This window comes from Podarcis muralis, chromosome 14 (genome assembly GCF_964188315.1).
Source record: "Podarcis muralis chromosome 14, rPodMur119.hap1.1, whole genome shotgun sequence".
Lineage (NCBI taxonomy): Eukaryota > Metazoa > Chordata > Lepidosauria > Squamata > Lacertidae > Podarcis > Podarcis muralis.
In genome coordinates this window covers 37,807,856-37,826,069 of record NC_135668.1, presented here as the reverse complement: position 1 = coordinate 37,826,069, position 18,214 = coordinate 37,807,856, and the positions used below count along the sequence as shown (strand labels likewise).

The window sequence follows — 18,214 nt, the reverse complement described above, 5'->3', positions numbered from 1 at the left end:
TGAATTACAGATACCATCCAGTAGCCAAACCATGGTGGCACCTCCGGATGCTGCACCCCCCTGCAATCCCTACACAGATCTGGCTGGCACAGACCACAAAACCACAGCTCGCCCCTATACACGAAGCCAAGCCAGAGCACAACAAAATGCAGTACAACCATCTTCCCAGAAAAACTCTTCACAAAGTTCAAGAGGTCAAGACACAAAGGCTTTAGCAACTAATCCACACCTAATGACCCACCTAAGTGGTACTCAGGATACAACTCAAGAAATCACTCAAGATATCCCTCAAGTAATTAAGAAACAAAAGAAGAAAAGGCACACTAACCTGGGAACTTCCTCTCTGCCCAAGAACATTAGAGGCCACACCTCCTCAACAGTATTTATAGGAACTCAAACACTGAGATCCTGCTCTGTTCCAGTAACAAGAAGCCGAAAGCACCAGCCTGAAGATGACGAGTGAGACCTCGTCGAAACGTCGCCTAGACACCCCAACTTTTACACGGGAAGACACCCGAGGACACCAAAACCTGCATTCCTGTACCCGTGAAAATCTACGAAAGCATATATATATATATATATATATAAACTTAGGATGAATGAAATCTTCCCCCGAACTATAATAAGGTATTATTCAGTTGAATTTGTATTAGCAGGTTGGAGTACAGTGGTGCCCCGCAAGACAAATGCCTCGGCAAGACGAAAAACTCGCTAGACAAAAGGGTTTTCTGTTTTTCGAGCTGCTTCGCAAGACGAATTTCCCTATGGGCTTGCTTCGCAAGACGAAAAAAATTCTGGGTTTGAATTTCTGTGTGGTGGGTGTCTGGGGGAACAGTTGGGGAGGAGTTTGCAAGAATCTGGAAGCTTGTGTGTTTTTTTCCTGCATTTTTATGATTTTCTGTGACCAGTGGGCCACTCTGCTGTTTTTTAAAAAAAATTCTGGGTTTGAATTTTGAAATGCTCTTTGCAGTATGTGTGACTTTAAAGAGCACTTAATAAACTCTTGTTGTACCAAATTTGGCTTTGTTTGGACTTTTTTTGACCATAGGAACGCATTAATTGATTTTCAATGCATTCCTATGGGAAACCGTGCTTCGCAAGACGAAAAATTCGCTAGACAAAAAAACTCGCGGAACGAATTAATTTCGTCTTGCGAGGCACCACTGTATTTCAAAAGAAAATACAGTAAAATAGAAAAATCGGATGCATGACTCTGTGTGTGTGTGTGCGTGTGTATGTACATGGTCTGCTGAACTGATCCATCGAGTTCATATTGGAAAGAGCAGTTACACTGGTGGCTGGTCTTCTTTGTTCTACAGGTAGGAGTAGCTAATGTGTCTTCCAAATGCTGGACTCCAGCTCCCATCAACCCCAGCCAGCATGGGTAGTGGCCAAGAATAATGGGAATTGTAGTCCAACAAAGTTTTTGAACCCCTCAAAATGTTGATCTGTGCTGGATGTGTGAGAAACAGGGCTTCATAGGTTTATGTTTGTTTACTGATAACAGTATTTGTATATTGCCTAACAACCTGACGTTCTCTAGGTGGTAAACAACTAAGACAAATAAATGAGCATACCCTAGGAAAGTGTTTTTTAAAAAAACAAAAATAGATGCATGATTGCAAAATTTTAAAAGTCATAGGCTACAGGGAATAATCACTCTAAAGGCTAATTTTTCACCAATTGCGTGTGCAGACCACAATGAATTGATTTTTTAAAAAAATTCATAACATGGCACTACTAACTGAAAAGTTCCCAACTCTTAAAAATCCTTATTGGAGTCATATTTCCCCTAACAGCTGATTCTACTGGATTCTGAGGTTTCATCTACTGACACCCCCAGTTTCCAGTGATACTGAGCTGTGGTCCTCCAGTATGGGCAAAAGTGAGGGATGGTGGGAGCTGGAGTCCACCAGGTGACCCACTTTCACTTATACCACCCTTTGAATTTAGTAAGCAATTTATTAATCCATATCTATGGACTGCAGCCCATCCCCAGGAATCAGTATGTACCCCTCCAACCAGAGCCCATTGCTTCTGGTATCCGGTTAGCATCATTCCACCAGGAAAGGGCAATATGACAACTTGTCAATGGCTTTCAGACCTCTGTGGAATCCTCAGAAGCTTATCAGAGTTCAATGAGAATCAATTTTTGGATTCATCTTTAGGTTCCCAAATCATCTTATAACAAATTACAACAGGACAGATTAAAACAAGAACATTACAACAAGATGATCATCAAACACAAACAAGATTAATCGAAAGACAGCTTGTCTACTATAACCAACCTTGCTCAGTCATCGTGTAGCTGCAGGTGAGTGATGGGTGCAATTCTGGAGCACCTATTCTCACTTGACTTGGCCAGCATTCTGCGCAAATTGAGCGTGTACCTTAATATATGGTCTAGAATCTATGTCAGGGTTTGTGGCAGGCATGCAGAGTTCCTTAGCAGACACACTGATGTGGAAAGTGTTCTCTCAAGGCTTGAAAGCTTGACAGCCTCCAACAGAGATTATTATGGTTCATATTTTACACAGAGGAATGTGGAACTGTGATGCAGGCCGTGCTACTGGCCTGCAAGAATGACCCCAGAGGCTTTCTTTTCACTCCTGCCTTCCCTAGTAATGCACACATGCAGGAAAGTACTGCAAGGCCCAACAAGCCCGGCCAGCAGCCCACATGAATACTGTCCATGCTCTATAACAGTGTTATCCAACCTTGCACCCCCAGGTTATGTTGAACTCCAGCTCCCAACAGCCAGCATGGTCAATGGTCAGGGATGATGGGAGTTGTAGTCCAACATGATCTGGGGAACACAGTCCTAGAATATGACCCCATAATCCTTTGGAGCGCCTCAGCAGATTGATCACTGTGAAAAATGCTGCTTGAATTATAACATGTGAAAATCACAGGGCTCAAAAGATTTAAATGTGATGTACATGTGCACATGCTAAGTACAGTCCCGCTCATGAGAAACTTTTCCATTGAGGTCCTGGCTTTGTAGCTCATCTTTTAGCCATAAAGTGATCTGCATGTTGTCCCTGCTGAGGGGGAAAGCTCCTTTATTCTTGCTGGGGGGGAAGTGGTTGGTTTTTCAGATCTTTCTTGCATGCCACCAGGGGGCAGCCAACATCTGTAGTCAGCAGAAAGAACGAAAGCTCTGAAAGTAGAAATGTAAAGGCCTTGGGATGTCCTCCTACTCGGTGCTAGGAAGCCGGCTGAGCTGGCCGCAAATGCACCTGCCAGAATCTTGTGTCAGGATCTACCAAGTCCAGACCACACTCTCTGCTCGCGTACAATGGCCATTAGCAACGGGGTTCCCCCATATCTAATTTCCCCTTAAAAGTCACAGTTGAACCCGATTGCCCTTCATTCTTACCAGCAATTTCCCAGGAGCCCTTGCAGGATGTCAGAGGGCCGAGGTGTCCGGAAAACAGACCACTTGACTGAACGGTCCTTGAAGATGCTGCAGTTGATTTCATGAGGCCTCAGCCACTGCTTCACTCGCTGCTGGACACTGTCCCCTTCGGGGAAGCCAACTGACTTGGGCCCTGGAGGGAAACTGTCATCCACAAAGTTGACCTTGTTCTGCGGATACAAAATTTAAGAAGCCTTGTTACTGATACTCAGTTCCACATGAAAGCAGGGGCAACTGTTGGAGACATGCTGGCAGTCTTGCTTTAGAGACACGCAGGTCCCATCTGCACCATAGACTCAGAGCAGTACTATACCACTTTAAACAGTCACAGCTTCCCCCAAATAATTATGGGAACTGTAGCAGAGGGTTGTTAGGAAATCCCCATTCCCCTTCAAAGCTACAATGCCCAGTTTCCTGAGAAGAAGGACTGACTGTCAAATCACTTTAGGAAATGAAGGTCTTTGAGAGGAAAAGGGGTCTCCTAACAACTCTTAGCACACTAAAACTATAGTTCCCAGGATTCTTGGGGGGGGGGGGAACCATGACTGTTTAAAGTGGTACAATACTGCCTTAAATGTAAAGTGCAGATGGGAATTCAGTTCATTCAGGCTTTCTTTCCTGTGCATATGCTAGAACAAAAGGTGGCTAAACAACAGCTAAAGCTGCTCCTTATCCAACAAACCCAGTACTGCTGAAGTCTGGCTCCCTCTAGGGTTACAGGTCAATGTCTTTCTCAGTTCCTGCTATCTGAGGACTAGCCTGCACATTGAGGCAGGCATACAGTGAGTCATACCTCTGCCCACTAAAAGGGATGAAACTGCCAACATCCTTTCCTTGATCAGCACCCATGGGGGCCTCAGCTGATGAAATACGAAGGTAAACAGGCAAGTGAGTTAAGCACCTGGGCATGCTCAGTAACAGGCTGAGTAGCCCAGTACAGCCAACCCCTTCTCCCCCTTAAATCTGTCATAGCTCCACTTTACATGTAAGCAAAACCAAGGAACAACTGCTATGAAGGCAGAATGCCCTGAATATCAATTACTGGGGAGCAGCAGAGGGAGAGGGCTATCACCCTCATGCCCGGTTTGTGAACTTCCCACTGGCATCTGGTTGGCCACTGCGGGGAAGAGGAATCTGGAGTAGAGAATACATTGATCTGATCCAACTGCAGGGCTCTTCTTATGTGAGACTTAGACCTGGGACAGTTCCAGGCAGGTGACTGAATACTTGAATCCTCCAGTATAGCCCCATTTTCATATTTTCAAGCTTAGCTCTGCAGTGATGCAGGCAAGACATTTTAGCTCAATATAACCCAGTTTTGTACCAAGCATTGCAGGTATGTGACTTGTGTACATTTGCTGTTATGCAAAATATTCTGCTTTGCACAAGAATGGAGAAGGTGTCCTACAGAGCTATGAAATATGGCTCGATTACTGGGAAAGCCAAATTAGCAGCCTGTCTGGCTTCTTTGGTTTTACTAAGCATGGTTCATGCACTTGTCTCCAACAATAAGGGCTAGAAACTTGATTTATTTATTAGAAGGTGGGGGGTGGAGAATGAGATTCTTGGGATGCTGAGTTCTGCATTGCTTGTTCGGGTCACAGAATGCAAAAGTCCCTGATCGTATCCGTATTCAGAAATAGTGATTAAAAAGAATGTCTCGGAGTCAGACCACCTGATCTGTTCCCCTTCAGCTGCTGTGAAGAGAACTGGAGATCAACATCCACGATTCCTCGCTTTGCAGGCTTCCTGCAATACATTTCTTCCAGTTAGAGGAAAGGTCGTCATCCTACACACACTTATTTGGAAGGAAGTCATTTTGAATTCAATGAGACTTGCCTCGAAATGAATGTGCAAAGGAGGACTGTACTGCACAGTTGGCTTCTCTCCCTTCCCCTCTGTGCTGCTGTGTCCAGGAAGCAGCCACTGAAGCTCCCTCAAGCTTCAAACCTCCCAGCAAATTTCTGCCCCAACAGCCTGTTCTCAGTGCTCGCTGTGCTACCATTGCCAAGGCATGCGCCAGGGTCAGATGCTCCCTTGAGGTCCCTGAATCACAATGTGATTAATGCTGAAGGCTCTCCCAAGAAAGAAGCAGAGATGAAGGGATGGCATTTCCCAAAGAAACATGGAAAGAACATTAGCAAGCTAGAGGAGAACTGAGACTAAGTCGGGGAGAAGTGTGGATCTAGTGTGTGTGTGTGTGTGTGTGTGTGTGTGTGTGTGCGTGTGCGCGTGTGTGGGCATCATGCAAATCCCTGGCAGCCAACAAACTGCCTCTCCTTTAGGGGACCAGCCATTGGGGCTTCTAGCTCCAGAATCTGATACTGATGCTTCAATACAAATCTGTCCTCCACAGCAGAAGACGGGCAAACTCAGGACAAAGTACAGACTTGTCTACTGCCTCAGAGTGGGCTTTCTCATGTACATGTTTCTCAAGACAAAAAAATTCCTTCCAGTAGCACCTTAAAGACCAACTAAGTTCGTTCTTGGTATGAGCTTTCGTGTGCATGCACACTTCTTCATGCACACGAAAGCTCATACCAAGAACGAACTTAGTTGGTCTTTAAGGTGCTACTGGAAGGAATTTTTTTGTTTTGACTATGGCAGACCAACACGGCTACCTATCTGTAAATGTTTCTCAAGGCACATGATTCTTGAACTCCTGGGTGCATGCTACAGTGATAAGCTGCAAGCACAAGATGTGCCCTCTGAAGGGCTCATACTCATATTAGGCCTGAGGGCAGGTGGCTAAGACTGAGCTGAGAATCAGAAGCCTCCTGTTTGAACCTCACCTCTGCCATAAACTCGCTAGATGGCCTTTGGCAAAACATTTTCTTTCAGTCTCAAACCTGTCACACACACACACAGCCCCATTCTGCAATAGAAGGACAGCACCACAGACTTACCTGATAGAGCTGTTGTAAGGAAAGAGCTTGGAGTAAATTGCTTTGAAATTTTCTAGACAGAGTTTTCAGCTGCAGTAGCTTGTGTATGAAAACACTCTTCCAAAAGAAGCTTATCTGGCATCCATTGTTTTGCCTATCTGGTACATTTTTATTTTCCCAGGCCAACGTGAAATAGCTTTATCTACTATGCTTTTAAAAAAAAATCATGCTGATATTCTCCATGCTGTTTTTCCTTTTGTGTTTATTTATTGTGATTTTATATTGGCACATTTTAAAAAAAAAATTCTTCATTGCTGCTTTCACAATTTTACCTAAGGGTATCCTAATAACATTTTAAATTAAATAAATATATATATATATAGACTGTATTTTAGCACTGCTGCATGCAAGGAAGGAAGTGCACAGGAGCTGTGCCACAACTACCCTCACCCCAATAATACACAAAATTGGAACGAATCCCTCAAGTCACTTCAGCACGCGAAGATCTGTTCTTCTCAGCACCTACAAAGACCTTTCTCTTCCAACAAGTCTTTGAAGTAGGTATCTTTCGCAGCCTGCATCTGTACTAGAATTGTTTTTAGATGTTTTAATTACTGTATTGGTTGTATGTTTGCTGCCCTGAGCTCCTTTGGGAGGAAGGGTAGGATAGAAATTTAATTAAATAAATTAATAAAATCTGGGGGAAGAGAGAGAATAGATTTTGTGCTTCAGCAAGAATTGGGAGCTGGTGTGTGTGTGTGTGTGTCAGGGTTTGAGGGAACGCAATGAGGGAACATGAGACACACACACACACACACACACACACACACACACGGAGAGAGAAGGCCTCCTCTATTCCTTGGCTGGAAATTTGGATGCCCTGCATGAAGGCCACCTGCTGTGCCTGTGCATTGCTCCTTCAGAAGTCCAACACGATTAAATTTCATTTCAGGCACCCGCTTGATGTGGCTTCAATCACCACAGGCCACTCAGAAATAAAACAGCACTTGATCATTAAAGCCACCGCACAATTAGTTATTAATGAGCGTGGCGAGTGGCCTTTTCCTGAGGCTGCCAAGCGGACCCAGAGGACACCTGTTCTTGCTAATTATACAGGGTGAAATCCCGAAGTTCTTCCTTGGGCTGAGCACCCTTTCACTGCATTCTTTAAAAGAGCACCTCAGGGGTTGGATCTCTGGATGGACTGACCCAGGGCAGAAGGAGGAATATTCCTGGTATGAACATGGATCAGTTGCTAGATAGAACTTAAACCCAATTCTCCTAAAGTGCTTTGGTATTGCTGCTTATTTCAGGGCCAGAACATCACAAAGATGACTGATCATTGAAAGCCTGCATGCCTGTTAATGACAGTGTCTCACTAGGGGCCCAGGTTCAAATTCCCACTCAGAATGGAGCCCATTGATGCCGCTTTGAGTTCCTTGGAGGAAAATGCAGAATATCAATGCAATAAATTAATAGCTCATAAGTAGGAGCAAGGAGACTAAGCACTTCATGTGCTTCCTTTCCCCCTCCATCCAAAAGATATTAAAAGCATGAGAAGATTTGTCAAAGACAGCAAATGCAGTCTGTAAATATGAAACGTGCAACTGAAAGCTAAATAACAATAACAGATACGAATAAAAAACAATGAATGTTAGTTGATGGCGCTCAAGTATTAAAAAATGGCCAATACAGTAGGTAGTAAGCAAGACCAGATAGGGCTGCTACACCAGCTCTCAAAGGATCTTCAAACACTCTCCTTGGTCTACCGGAGAACACGAAAATATGGAACACATGGAGATCACACACTGAAAACTCAAGAGTTTTGCCCAGTCCTCCTCTGCACCAACTTCTAAGATTTCAAAGAGCACTGCCTATGTCTTTTCCTGCCTGTCTACTGAGTACCCACAGGTCTGGAAACTTACTTTGTATAAATAAAAAGGACTTCTCTTTTGGATACAAACTTTTCCATGGTGTAATGACAGGCAAGAGGACACTAAGAGAAACTCACCTCTTGACAGAAGGAGACAATGTTTTCCCAGAGGGCTTTGGCCTCCCCTTCATCTGTCTGCCGCCGCTTCTCCACGTGCATACTCTCCCGGCGCCTGAGTGGCTTGGCGCCCTTGCGCTGCAACAGGTACCCCTGGGGAGTGTGGCAGGCGACACAGTGCTTGGCCTTGAACTCATTGAGCAGCGTGCAAGCCGGGCAAGGCCACTGGCTGGGCCTTTCTGGGGTCACAGGTGGCTGCGAGGGGAAGAGGCGGGCCACTTTGCGGGCCGAGGGGGCCTTAGAGCTGCAGGCTGGGCAGCTGCCTTTGTCTGAGCCACACTCAGGGCATTTGAGAGCCAACTCTCCCTGTGCGCCGTGTTCCTGGAAGCCATGCAGCTTGGAGGAGCCGCAGGCCTTGCACTTCTGAGAGGCTGTGGGGTTCTTCAACGTGCACTTGGAACAGGACCAGGTGGTGAAGTCGGGGCTGGATGGACCACAGGGAGTGAAGCGCACAGAATCGCCAGTCAAGTCAATGGTGTCACTTCCCTTCTGGGAGCTACAGGCCTCGCAGGCGCCAGCTCCCGAGGTGTTGAGGAGGGAGCAAGTGCTGCACTTCCAGGGCGATGGGCTCACCTCCATTTCTTCTTCCAGCACGCTCAGCCGCTTTGTCGCCATCAGCTCCTGGAAGCGAATGGCCTTCTGCACAGGTGCTGGCGGGGAGGCCGGCTGGGAGGTCTCAGGCACCGGTGGCTGCAGCTGGGGGGGCACCTCTCGGCGGCTGCGGGGAACGGGGTTGTTTTGGAGGCCGGGGGAGAAAAGGCTAAAGCTTGGCATCTTCTGGCTCTCTTGCTCAATGGTGGCTGCACCTGGGTTGGCAATGGGATGGCTCTCGGGGTTGTCCGTAGCAACGCTGGGCTGCGGGGTGGTGGGTGCTATGTGGAAACCGGCAGGAGCAATGACTTCAGGGACGACCAGCGCCTCTGGGGGGATCTTGGGCAGCGAGAGCTTGCGGGGGCCTCCACAGGCCGAGCACGAGTTGGCCATTGGGGTGTTGTGAAGAGTGCAGCGCTGGCAGGCCCAGCCATCCTCCAGCCCTACTTCCTCCGGGCTCTTCCCCCCAGAGTCCTCACCAGGGCTCTCGGCCTTGGGAAGTTCCTCCTTGCAGGTGCCCTTGGGCTCCACCAAGGCGGTGGGCTTTGGCAGGACTCCGTTGATGATGGGCAGTGGGGAGCCCCCGGGCCCAGGCTCAGGGGTGAAGCCACACACCTCGCAGGCCTCTTTGCCCAAGAAGTTCCGGAAGGTGCAGCGGGCGCAGGCCCATTTCTGCTCTTCTACACTGAGGCGCAGGATTTGGTTGAGGTCGGGCTTCTGGCGCGGGGCCTCGCAGATGGAGCATTGGCGCTGTCCTACAGGGTTCAGGAACGTGCAGCGGGTGCAGGACCATTCCCGCACAGCGGCCATAGAACCAGAAGAGTGGGTGTGGCTGCAACAGACAAGAAAGAAAGGCAACCATTACTTGACATCGTAAGACGGGAGCAGAAGGAAGTGTGCTTCCTGCTACTTACAGCATGGGGTCACCCACAGCGTGCCCATGGGGGCAAGGGTGCCCCTGAGTTCTCCTAATGCCACCAATATCTCTGAAATTGCCCCTCCCCACAATAGCCCCTTGGATCATGAGGTGGTGAGGATACTTATGTTCTTCCCTTGGAAAAAATACCAGCACTTTCTCACTTCCTCTTTCAGTTCTATGCACTTTCTAAGGCTCTGATTAATTACCGTAATTTTTGCTCTATAAGACTCACTTTTTCCCTCCTAAAAAGTAAGGGGAAATGTGTGTGCGTCTTATGGAGCGAATGCAGGCTGCGCAGCTATCCCAGAAGCCAGAACAGCAAGACGGATTGCTGCTTTCACTGCACAGCGATCCCTCTTGCTGTTCTGGCTTCTGAGATTCAGAATATTTTTTTCTTGTTTTCCTCCTCCAAAAACTAGGTGCGTCTTGTGGTCTGGTGCGTCTTATAGAGCGAAAAATACAGCATGCTGAAGTGTCCAGAGGGAGTGGCGATAACAGCATTCATCCCAAAATCCACATGTGCCCACAGCCCTAGGAAAGTCGGCAACTCTCAACTTACAGAATGGGATCCAGACTAGATGTTCCTTTGAGATCAGGTGGCCTTCTGCACGCAAAGCATGTACTCTAACTACCAAGCCATGCGACAGATCCACTTGCCTGCCAGGCCCTTGTTTCAGGGCAATTCCTGCACAGCTCTTTGCACTCATGGAACACACAGAAGCTTGCCAGGTCAATGAGGGACAAAACCTGGAAGCATCTGCCCTTCCTTGCCCTGCAAAGAAGCAGCAGACACAATCTCCCTTACAGAAATGGCAAAATCTGCCCTGGTTAAGTCCGTACTTCTGCCTTGCCAATTCAGAGGACAAAGCAAGAGAAACCAACTACACTTTCAAGTTATCAGCTGCTCACCTTGCATGGTAAGCAGGCTGCTACCTTACCCAACAGCAGCACTTTTTCTTGTATGCTAACTTTTACCAGTGATGCACTTCTAGGGGCATGATTGTAGTGGGCAAGTAAACAAGTGTTGCCCTGCTTTGTTTTAGCCCCATTCTGAGAAGGAAATAGGGTAGCCACAGTCAAAGAGTACTTAAAATGCCTAGCAGCCAGCATCAAATTGTTAAAAGCCAGCCCAGCAGAAATCTGAGCACACATCAGAGCATCAAAGTACAAATGTATAAATATCTGGGCTTGTTGGATCCCAAATTCAATAGTACTTCACATTTTCTTGCTCAGTGCTAAAAAGAAGATAGGAAGTTGCCTTGGGCAGACTATCCATTGCAAACTATTTATATCCAAGACAAGGGCTTGGATAGTGAAAGAGTTAATCCTTGGCTCAGAATTGTCCACTCACTTTACTGTTTCTTTTGGGAAAGGATGTAGTTCAGGGGTAGAGCACTTGTTCTGCACGTGGAAAGAAGTTACCAGGTTCAATTCCCAGTATTTCCTGGAGGAAGTGGGAAAGATCTTCATCTGAAAACCTGAAGTCTCTGCCAGTCAACATAACGTAGACAATGCTAAATCGAACCAGCTGTCTGACTCACTAGAAGGCAGCTTCCAACATTTCTATATACCACCAAGAAAATCTGCACTTAAATTTGCACAGTATGTCTCTAGAAATCAGTTTATGGGCGTCAGAAAGTGGCAATTTCCAGACTAGACTTGGCCCCTTAAGACGAGCCGCTTGGCCATTAACTTGCTAAGCCCTTTCCCTCTATGGAAACAGCTGAAGGAGGCAAGAGAGCACAGGAAAGAGTATCTTTTTCTTCCTTGATTCTATCTCCTTGTCTCCACACCCCCCCCCCCTTTAAGGGCTAACCATAGAATGACATTTCATAGGTTTTTAGCCCTGCTTCTTCAGCGTGAACATTAACAGAAGGGTGATTTTGGGGAGCAGCTCTCTGGGGTTTCAAGGCCTGAGTCTTTCCCAGCCTACCAGGTGATGCTAGGAATCAACACTGGGTCCTTCTGCATACTGAGGAAGGTCTATGACTGGGGAAGGTCTATGACTCTGTAGGTCCCAGGTTCGATACCCGGTATCTCCAAGTAGGACTGGAGAAAATCCCTGTCTGAAACCCTGGAGACCTGCTGTCAGTCAGCCTAAACCACTGGTCAGGACTCCCTAATGGGTTCACGGCCTGATCCAAGGAGGGCCAAAACAGGAAAACTACCACCATGCATATATATGGTAAAAGATTAAGAAATGGGTCCCCAAATGCATGTTTGAATTAAAAGTGGGTCCTGGGTCTGGAAAGGTTGAAGATACCTGACTTAGACAATACAGAGCTAGATGAGTCAATGGTCTGACTTGGTATAAGGCAGGTTCCTATGTTCTTGTGAGAAAGCCACACTGCTGCAAGATGCAGAAGGTCGCCTGGAGTCTCCCACACCAACCATTGCAGACTTGAACTTAAAACTCCAGTGCTTTGTCATACTAACAGCCTCAGCAGTGGAAATTAATTGTGTTCCCAGAACAACAGTCAGTGATCTGTTTGGAGGGGGCGGTGGTGAAGGGGTGAACCAGTTGTGCGCTTGGCATCAGGTTATGCAGTCTCCCACTCTTCCATTCATTTCATCCTTCTTGTTGTCATTGCCCTTCTCCTCACTCTGCTGCTTCCACAGGACTCCTCTCCCTCCCCTCTTGTCTCCAGCTGGCCAATTATTTTTCAAGCCCTGGGTTGCTGCTGTCCTAGTTACAAGGACATCGCTGCCTGCCATGTGCACCCTGCCTGATGTCTGACTAGCAGCAAGGAAGGAATGGCAAGGGGAAGTCCTGAGATGCACACTCCACTCTGCCTTGGTTATGCTAGGACACAGTCTCAGTTTGCTTTCCTCCATCAGGGCCTAAGCCGAAGTGTGGCTAAAACATCCAGCTAACTGCAGAAGACCTAAGGACCATCAGGTGAGCCCACTGAATCAGCCTCCCACAACTTGATCCATTGCTTTGGCCGGGTTCACATGGACAGCAGCAAAACAGGTCCCCCTGCTTCTCTAGAGTTATTTCTGCTTGATGTCAATCATAGCTGGCAGGGTACAGCAGGAATCAAATGCTCCTGGGATTCAAACCTAACATTTTACGTCAGCCTTCCCCAATCCGGGGCCCTTCCACCAGTCTCAACCAGTAAGGCTGAGGAAGTCTGTTTTACACCATTACAAACGGAAGTATTGGTGGCAGCTTGGGTGTGTGTGTGTGTGTGTGTGTGTGTGTGTGTGTCCTCCAAGGGTCAGTGCTTTGGACAAGGCCAGGAGTTATGACCCAAACAAGCTGCCCTTCCTTAGTCTTGCAAAAGCCCAGCTTCTAATTCTGGCTTGCATCCAAGATTAGTCATACTCAGAGTAAAGCCATTGAAATTAATGGGCATGCCTAACTTGCGCCCCTGTCTTTCCTGTATTAAATTCATTAACGGTTAGCTAAAATATTAGAGTGAGAAGGCCATACAGAGCGCTAGTGGTAGCAATGCGGCTAAGGGACTGAGCTATAAATCAAGAAGTCCCTGGTTTGAATCCTGCCTATGTCATACGACTCACTGGGTGGCCTGAGGCAAGCCATTCTCAAGCCTCTCCTTCCACCTGCAATGCAGGGAATCATGGACTTACCTTACAGCAGTGGTTCTTAACCTTTTTGTGCCAAAGATCCCTTCAAGAATCTGATTAAAGCTATGGAATTCCCCCCCTGCCCCATCCACAAAGCCAATTGTCAAAGTAACAGGAAGAAAATAGTATTTGTGAACTCTGGGGGGAAAAATCTTCTAAGTGAACGTGGACCTAAAGTTAAGAACCCCTGCCACACATGATCGCTGGAATAATTACAACTAGATAGCACCTGTGAAGCACCTCATACACTTAAACATAGTATGGAAACATTAAGCAATACAAAGCAATACAATAATGCATGGTGCAGACCACATTTTCCTCCTGCTGCAGCTTCTGAAGTTTACATTGTTGAAAGCCACCCTGAATAAGGCATAGGCCAAGTAGAGCAGGACATATATTTTAAAACATTATATAAATAAATACCCCCTCAAGCTCCCTAGCAAATGTCAATACTAGAAATCACAGCCATGAAAAACATTTCTGATCTATAAACAAGCCAACCTACAGGAACGTAACAGGGAAACAGGTATATTCACAGAATAAAACAGGAGCAATAGAATATGTTATCCTCTTTCTTCAAACAAAAAGGAACTGGATTTCAGATGAGGTGTCGAGTTTGAGTTTTTATTCCCTCCCTCTATCCCCCATCTCAGTGCTAGGCAACCCTCTCAAGAACCAAAAATTATAGCTTGCAGTTTAATGCCATGTAGCAACCGCAGGTGCCTTTATAATCCAGATTACCTGACCTTTTTTAAAAAAAAAAGTGTTCTGTTATTCTGGATTCATCCTGCAACTGTCCTACCAAAGTAATAACAAAGGTGAGCATTCAAAGTTAACACCACTACTACTTTACATATTTCCCAAATCAGCCGTGTTAGCTTGGTAGCAGACTTAAAAGCAAATTGGAATTTGCAATTTCCCAGTGAAGGGAAGAGGTGTCATGATCTCACTCTCATGTTACACCGCTGCTACTAGCAGTTCATGTTTAGCTCAAGTCGGCTGATGATTAGAACTGGCCCCACAGATACAACAGAGGAAGCAACAGTCAAAACATGCAGACTCAGATTAGGTAGAGCCAGCTACTTACAAACCCTTTATACTTCCAGACATTTGCTAAGATTCTCAGGAAGCCAAATTCCACAGGAGGTCATGAAGATACTGAGCACTGTCCAGTTACTATGGCACAGGTATTCCTCTTTGTGCCAGAAGGGAGAGCATCTCTGAGTATGTGCAGAAAGCTCTCGCCTCACCCTTCACAATCAGCTCACATGCATCTGGGATTAAAGCAGGTCTTTCAGATGAGATCGGATGGTCCACTCCCTGCCTCCAACAACTTGTTTTAGAAGTAAAATGTTGCCTTCCTGTGACCACCCTGTTACACTTCCTTGCACAGGAACTCAGAAAACCAAAGACTAAAAATACTCAACACCAAAGACATCCAGAGGTTCAGCTGAGAACTTCTGAAGGTGGCACTATTTCTTTGAGGAAGGGTGGCTCTTCCAAACTTTGGTCTTTTGTTCTTTCTAGCGATTAGTCTGTGAAATTGAAAGCCAACCTTAGAAGACAAGAAGAAGGGTAAAGATTCTTCCCAAATTCAAACAACAGGCTAGGAAATGTACAGGAACAGAAAAAGGTAATGTAGTAGGGGGGAAAGTCTGCAGAATGTCAAGATGAGTCTTGCTTTTTGCAGTAATATATGTACCATAAGAGGACAGCAAATTAATTGCTGAGATGATTCCTAGAAATTTAGTAGGTTGGTGTTAATTTGGCACTGTCGGCTATGTCAGAAAACATGTCACCAGGCAGCAACCACAACTAATCTGCATATTTCAGATGCATGTAATTAATGTAATTTGCATACTATCTTCAATGGCATGGCAGGCATCATAAACAATTGGTGGGCGTTACATTTATTCTATAGCATTTATATTCAAGAAGGCTCGTCTGCCACTAATGTGAAAAATATGAGTCAGCCATTGACAAATGGAGACCTACTGTGAATTTCAGCTTATTTGTAATTGCTTCCTTGTGTCGTCACCATATTTTAAAAACTTGTTTCCACAAGCATGAGAGCTAGAGACTTGTTTTTTTAATCTGACTGTAAACCAGAAAATAAATGATTCCAAGCAGGGCACCATACAGAGATTGTTACTCACCCTAGTCTATTTGAATTAGGGTATACAGTTTATTTGGTTTTTATCTCCAATTATTTCTATCTTGCTATCTAAGAGGTAATCAAAGCTGCTAACATGAATTTATAAAAACACAAATAAAGACAAGTAAAATTAAAAAGAAAACTGGGTTGTTGCAAGGATCAAATGGGGGCAGATCATGTATAGGAAAGATGTGATAAAAATGAAATGAAATAATAAATAGTTCAAAAATCTGAAGACAATTCAGCACATTAAAATAAAAAGTTTGAAATGACTATAAAAAGGCTTTCATATCCTGCTGAAAGGGCAAGTGAACCTCCCTCAGGGGGACATTCCATAGCTTTGGTGCCACAGCTGAGAAGACCCTGTCCACCATGCTCACCATCCACACCTCTGAAAGCAGGGGGAGACAGAGTAGGCTCTCCAATGATTGCTCAATTATTCAGGTAGGTTCTGATAGAAGAAGCTACTTTTCGAGATATCATGGACCCAGAGCATTTAAGGATTTACAGATCAAAACCAGAATTTTTAACTGAGCCCAGAAACAAACTGGAAGCCAATTCCACTGTTCGCTGCGGATGTGGGAGTTTCAAAACTCTCATAGTTCTCCCATTCACTTCAGTGCAAGGGCCAGTTCTAGGCATAGAGCTCTTCTTTCCAATGATGTGAATGGGGATGTGCATAAGAGCTCTGTATATGCACAGAACCCCAGTGTTATCAGATGTGGGAGGGGCAAAACACTGCTCCAACATGCAGGGGATGGGGAGTGAGGAATGAAATACATAGCTGGGGCAAAAAAAAAGCTGAAAATTTCTACAAAAGCATAAGTCCTTCAAAATTACCATATTTTTCGCCCTATAGGGCGCACCGGCCCATAGGGCGCACCTAGTTTTTTGGGGGGAGGAATAAAGGGGGGGAAATTATTTTCCCCCCAGGCGTGGGGCTGGGGCGGGGGAAGCCCGAGCTTCCCCCAACCCCAGCCCCCAGAACAGGCTGCTATCCGCAAGCCTAGGGAGCCCGGCAGGAACTCCTTCCGGGCTCCCCAGGCTTGCGGATATCTGCCCGAAGCCCGGGGCGCACTTCTCAGCGTGCCCCAGACTTTGGGATGCAGGCTGCTATCCACAAGCCTTGGGAGCCCGGCGGGAACTCCCCAGGCTTGCGGATAGCTTCCTGAAGCCTGGAGAGGGGGGGGTCGGTGCGCACTGGCCCCTCTCGCTCTCCAGGCTTCAGCGAAAGCCTGCATTCGCCCCATAGGACGCACACACATTTCCCCTTCATTTTTGGAGGGGGAAAATTGTGTCCTATAGGGCGGAAAATACGGTAACTACATTCTGATAGATTTTGTTCTTTTGCTTCTTGCTGATTTCCAGCAATTTTCTAAATTAGTATTGTATTGTATGGTATGTGTTATTATTTTCTAGATTATTAATTATATTGTTAATTTTATAACTTTAAAAGTAAAACTCATAAAGGGATTATTCTAGATGGTGCCAAGGTCACATGTACCAACAAACTACCTTGGGGGGAACCTCTTCAAAATTTGTGTGTCCACGGGTCTTGCAGAGCTGGCTTGGACAATTTGGTGATAAAGCAAAAGCAGATACAAAATCTGGCAAGCTGGTGACAAAGCCTGAGAACTGGAAGAAGCAAGAGAATTGTCTGAAAATGCAGTGATAACATGCTGCCAGGAGGATGAAGATAATTTTAGGATTGCAAGAGAGGCAGGACAGAGTTATTGGGTTGATTAAAACGTGTGTGTGTGTGTGTGTGTGTGTGTGTGTGTGTGTGTGTGTCTTCCACCAAGCCCCCACTTCCACCCACACAATTTATTCAGGGGAAGGCGGGGGAGAACATTTGTGTTTGCTTTCTCAAAAGGAAGATTTGAAAATTCCCCCAAGTGCTTGAATCAGTAGGAATTCAAGAAGAGAGTGAGAAAGGAGAAATATTCCTCTAGAATATATATCCCTGTCTGATCTCTGGCTCACAATATTAGTAGCAACTTCTGAGTGCTGAGGGCAGGTGAGGGCAAGGACCTGAATACAAACAGAAGGATGCACTAAAATGACAGAGTGCGCCACTCTTACTAAAAAGAAAAATCTGTCACAGAAGCTGCCCTAGAGAATGGGAGGGCCTAATATATTTTGAGTGTGGGGTCGGGGAAGTGTACTTATAGCTGCTGAGGTATTTCTGGGCAGCTCGCCAATTTGTTTAGAATGCTAGCATTCACATTTTTCCCTTGAGCTTCAACTTTTTTTATTAAATGAAATGAACAAACCAAATTATACTGACAAAATAATTACAAGTGTCAGACATATAAAATATAATACACATGGATCACCACTGTCGCATTTATGGATCCTCAAATAAAGACCAATCCCCAGTAAAATCCTCCTTGTTCCCGGAGGAATGAGCAACAAACAACAGAAACAACTTAGGAACTAAGAGCTCATGTACCTCAGAAGTACAGAATTGACTTTGAAAATTTAGAATAGGAAAGGAAAAACCCGGGTGGGGGCAGAACATATTTATTCATTTACTTTATTATCACATGGACTGTGACTTAATGGGCTGGATCCAAAGGTGCCCTTGTATGCGCAGAACTGCTTT

The 18,214-nt window shown here is 45.8% G+C and overlaps 1 protein-coding gene across 2 annotated transcripts in view; it reads right to left on the bottom strand.

Moving 5' to 3' along the window:
• Positions 1-18,214, bottom strand: part of CAPN15 (calpain 15) — a 95,603-nt gene that overhangs the window by 16,500 nt on the left and 60,889 nt on the right. For both annotated transcript variants that reach the window (XM_028705650.2, XM_077918431.1), the window contains 2 exons: positions 8,315-9,776; positions 3,380-3,588 (listed from right to left, as the gene is read on the bottom strand). In XM_028705650.2, coding sequence (XP_028561483.2) covers positions 3,380-3,588; positions 8,315-9,776 — 1,671 coding nt within the window. The remainder of the gene's footprint in view (positions 1-3,379; positions 3,589-8,314; positions 9,777-18,214) is intronic.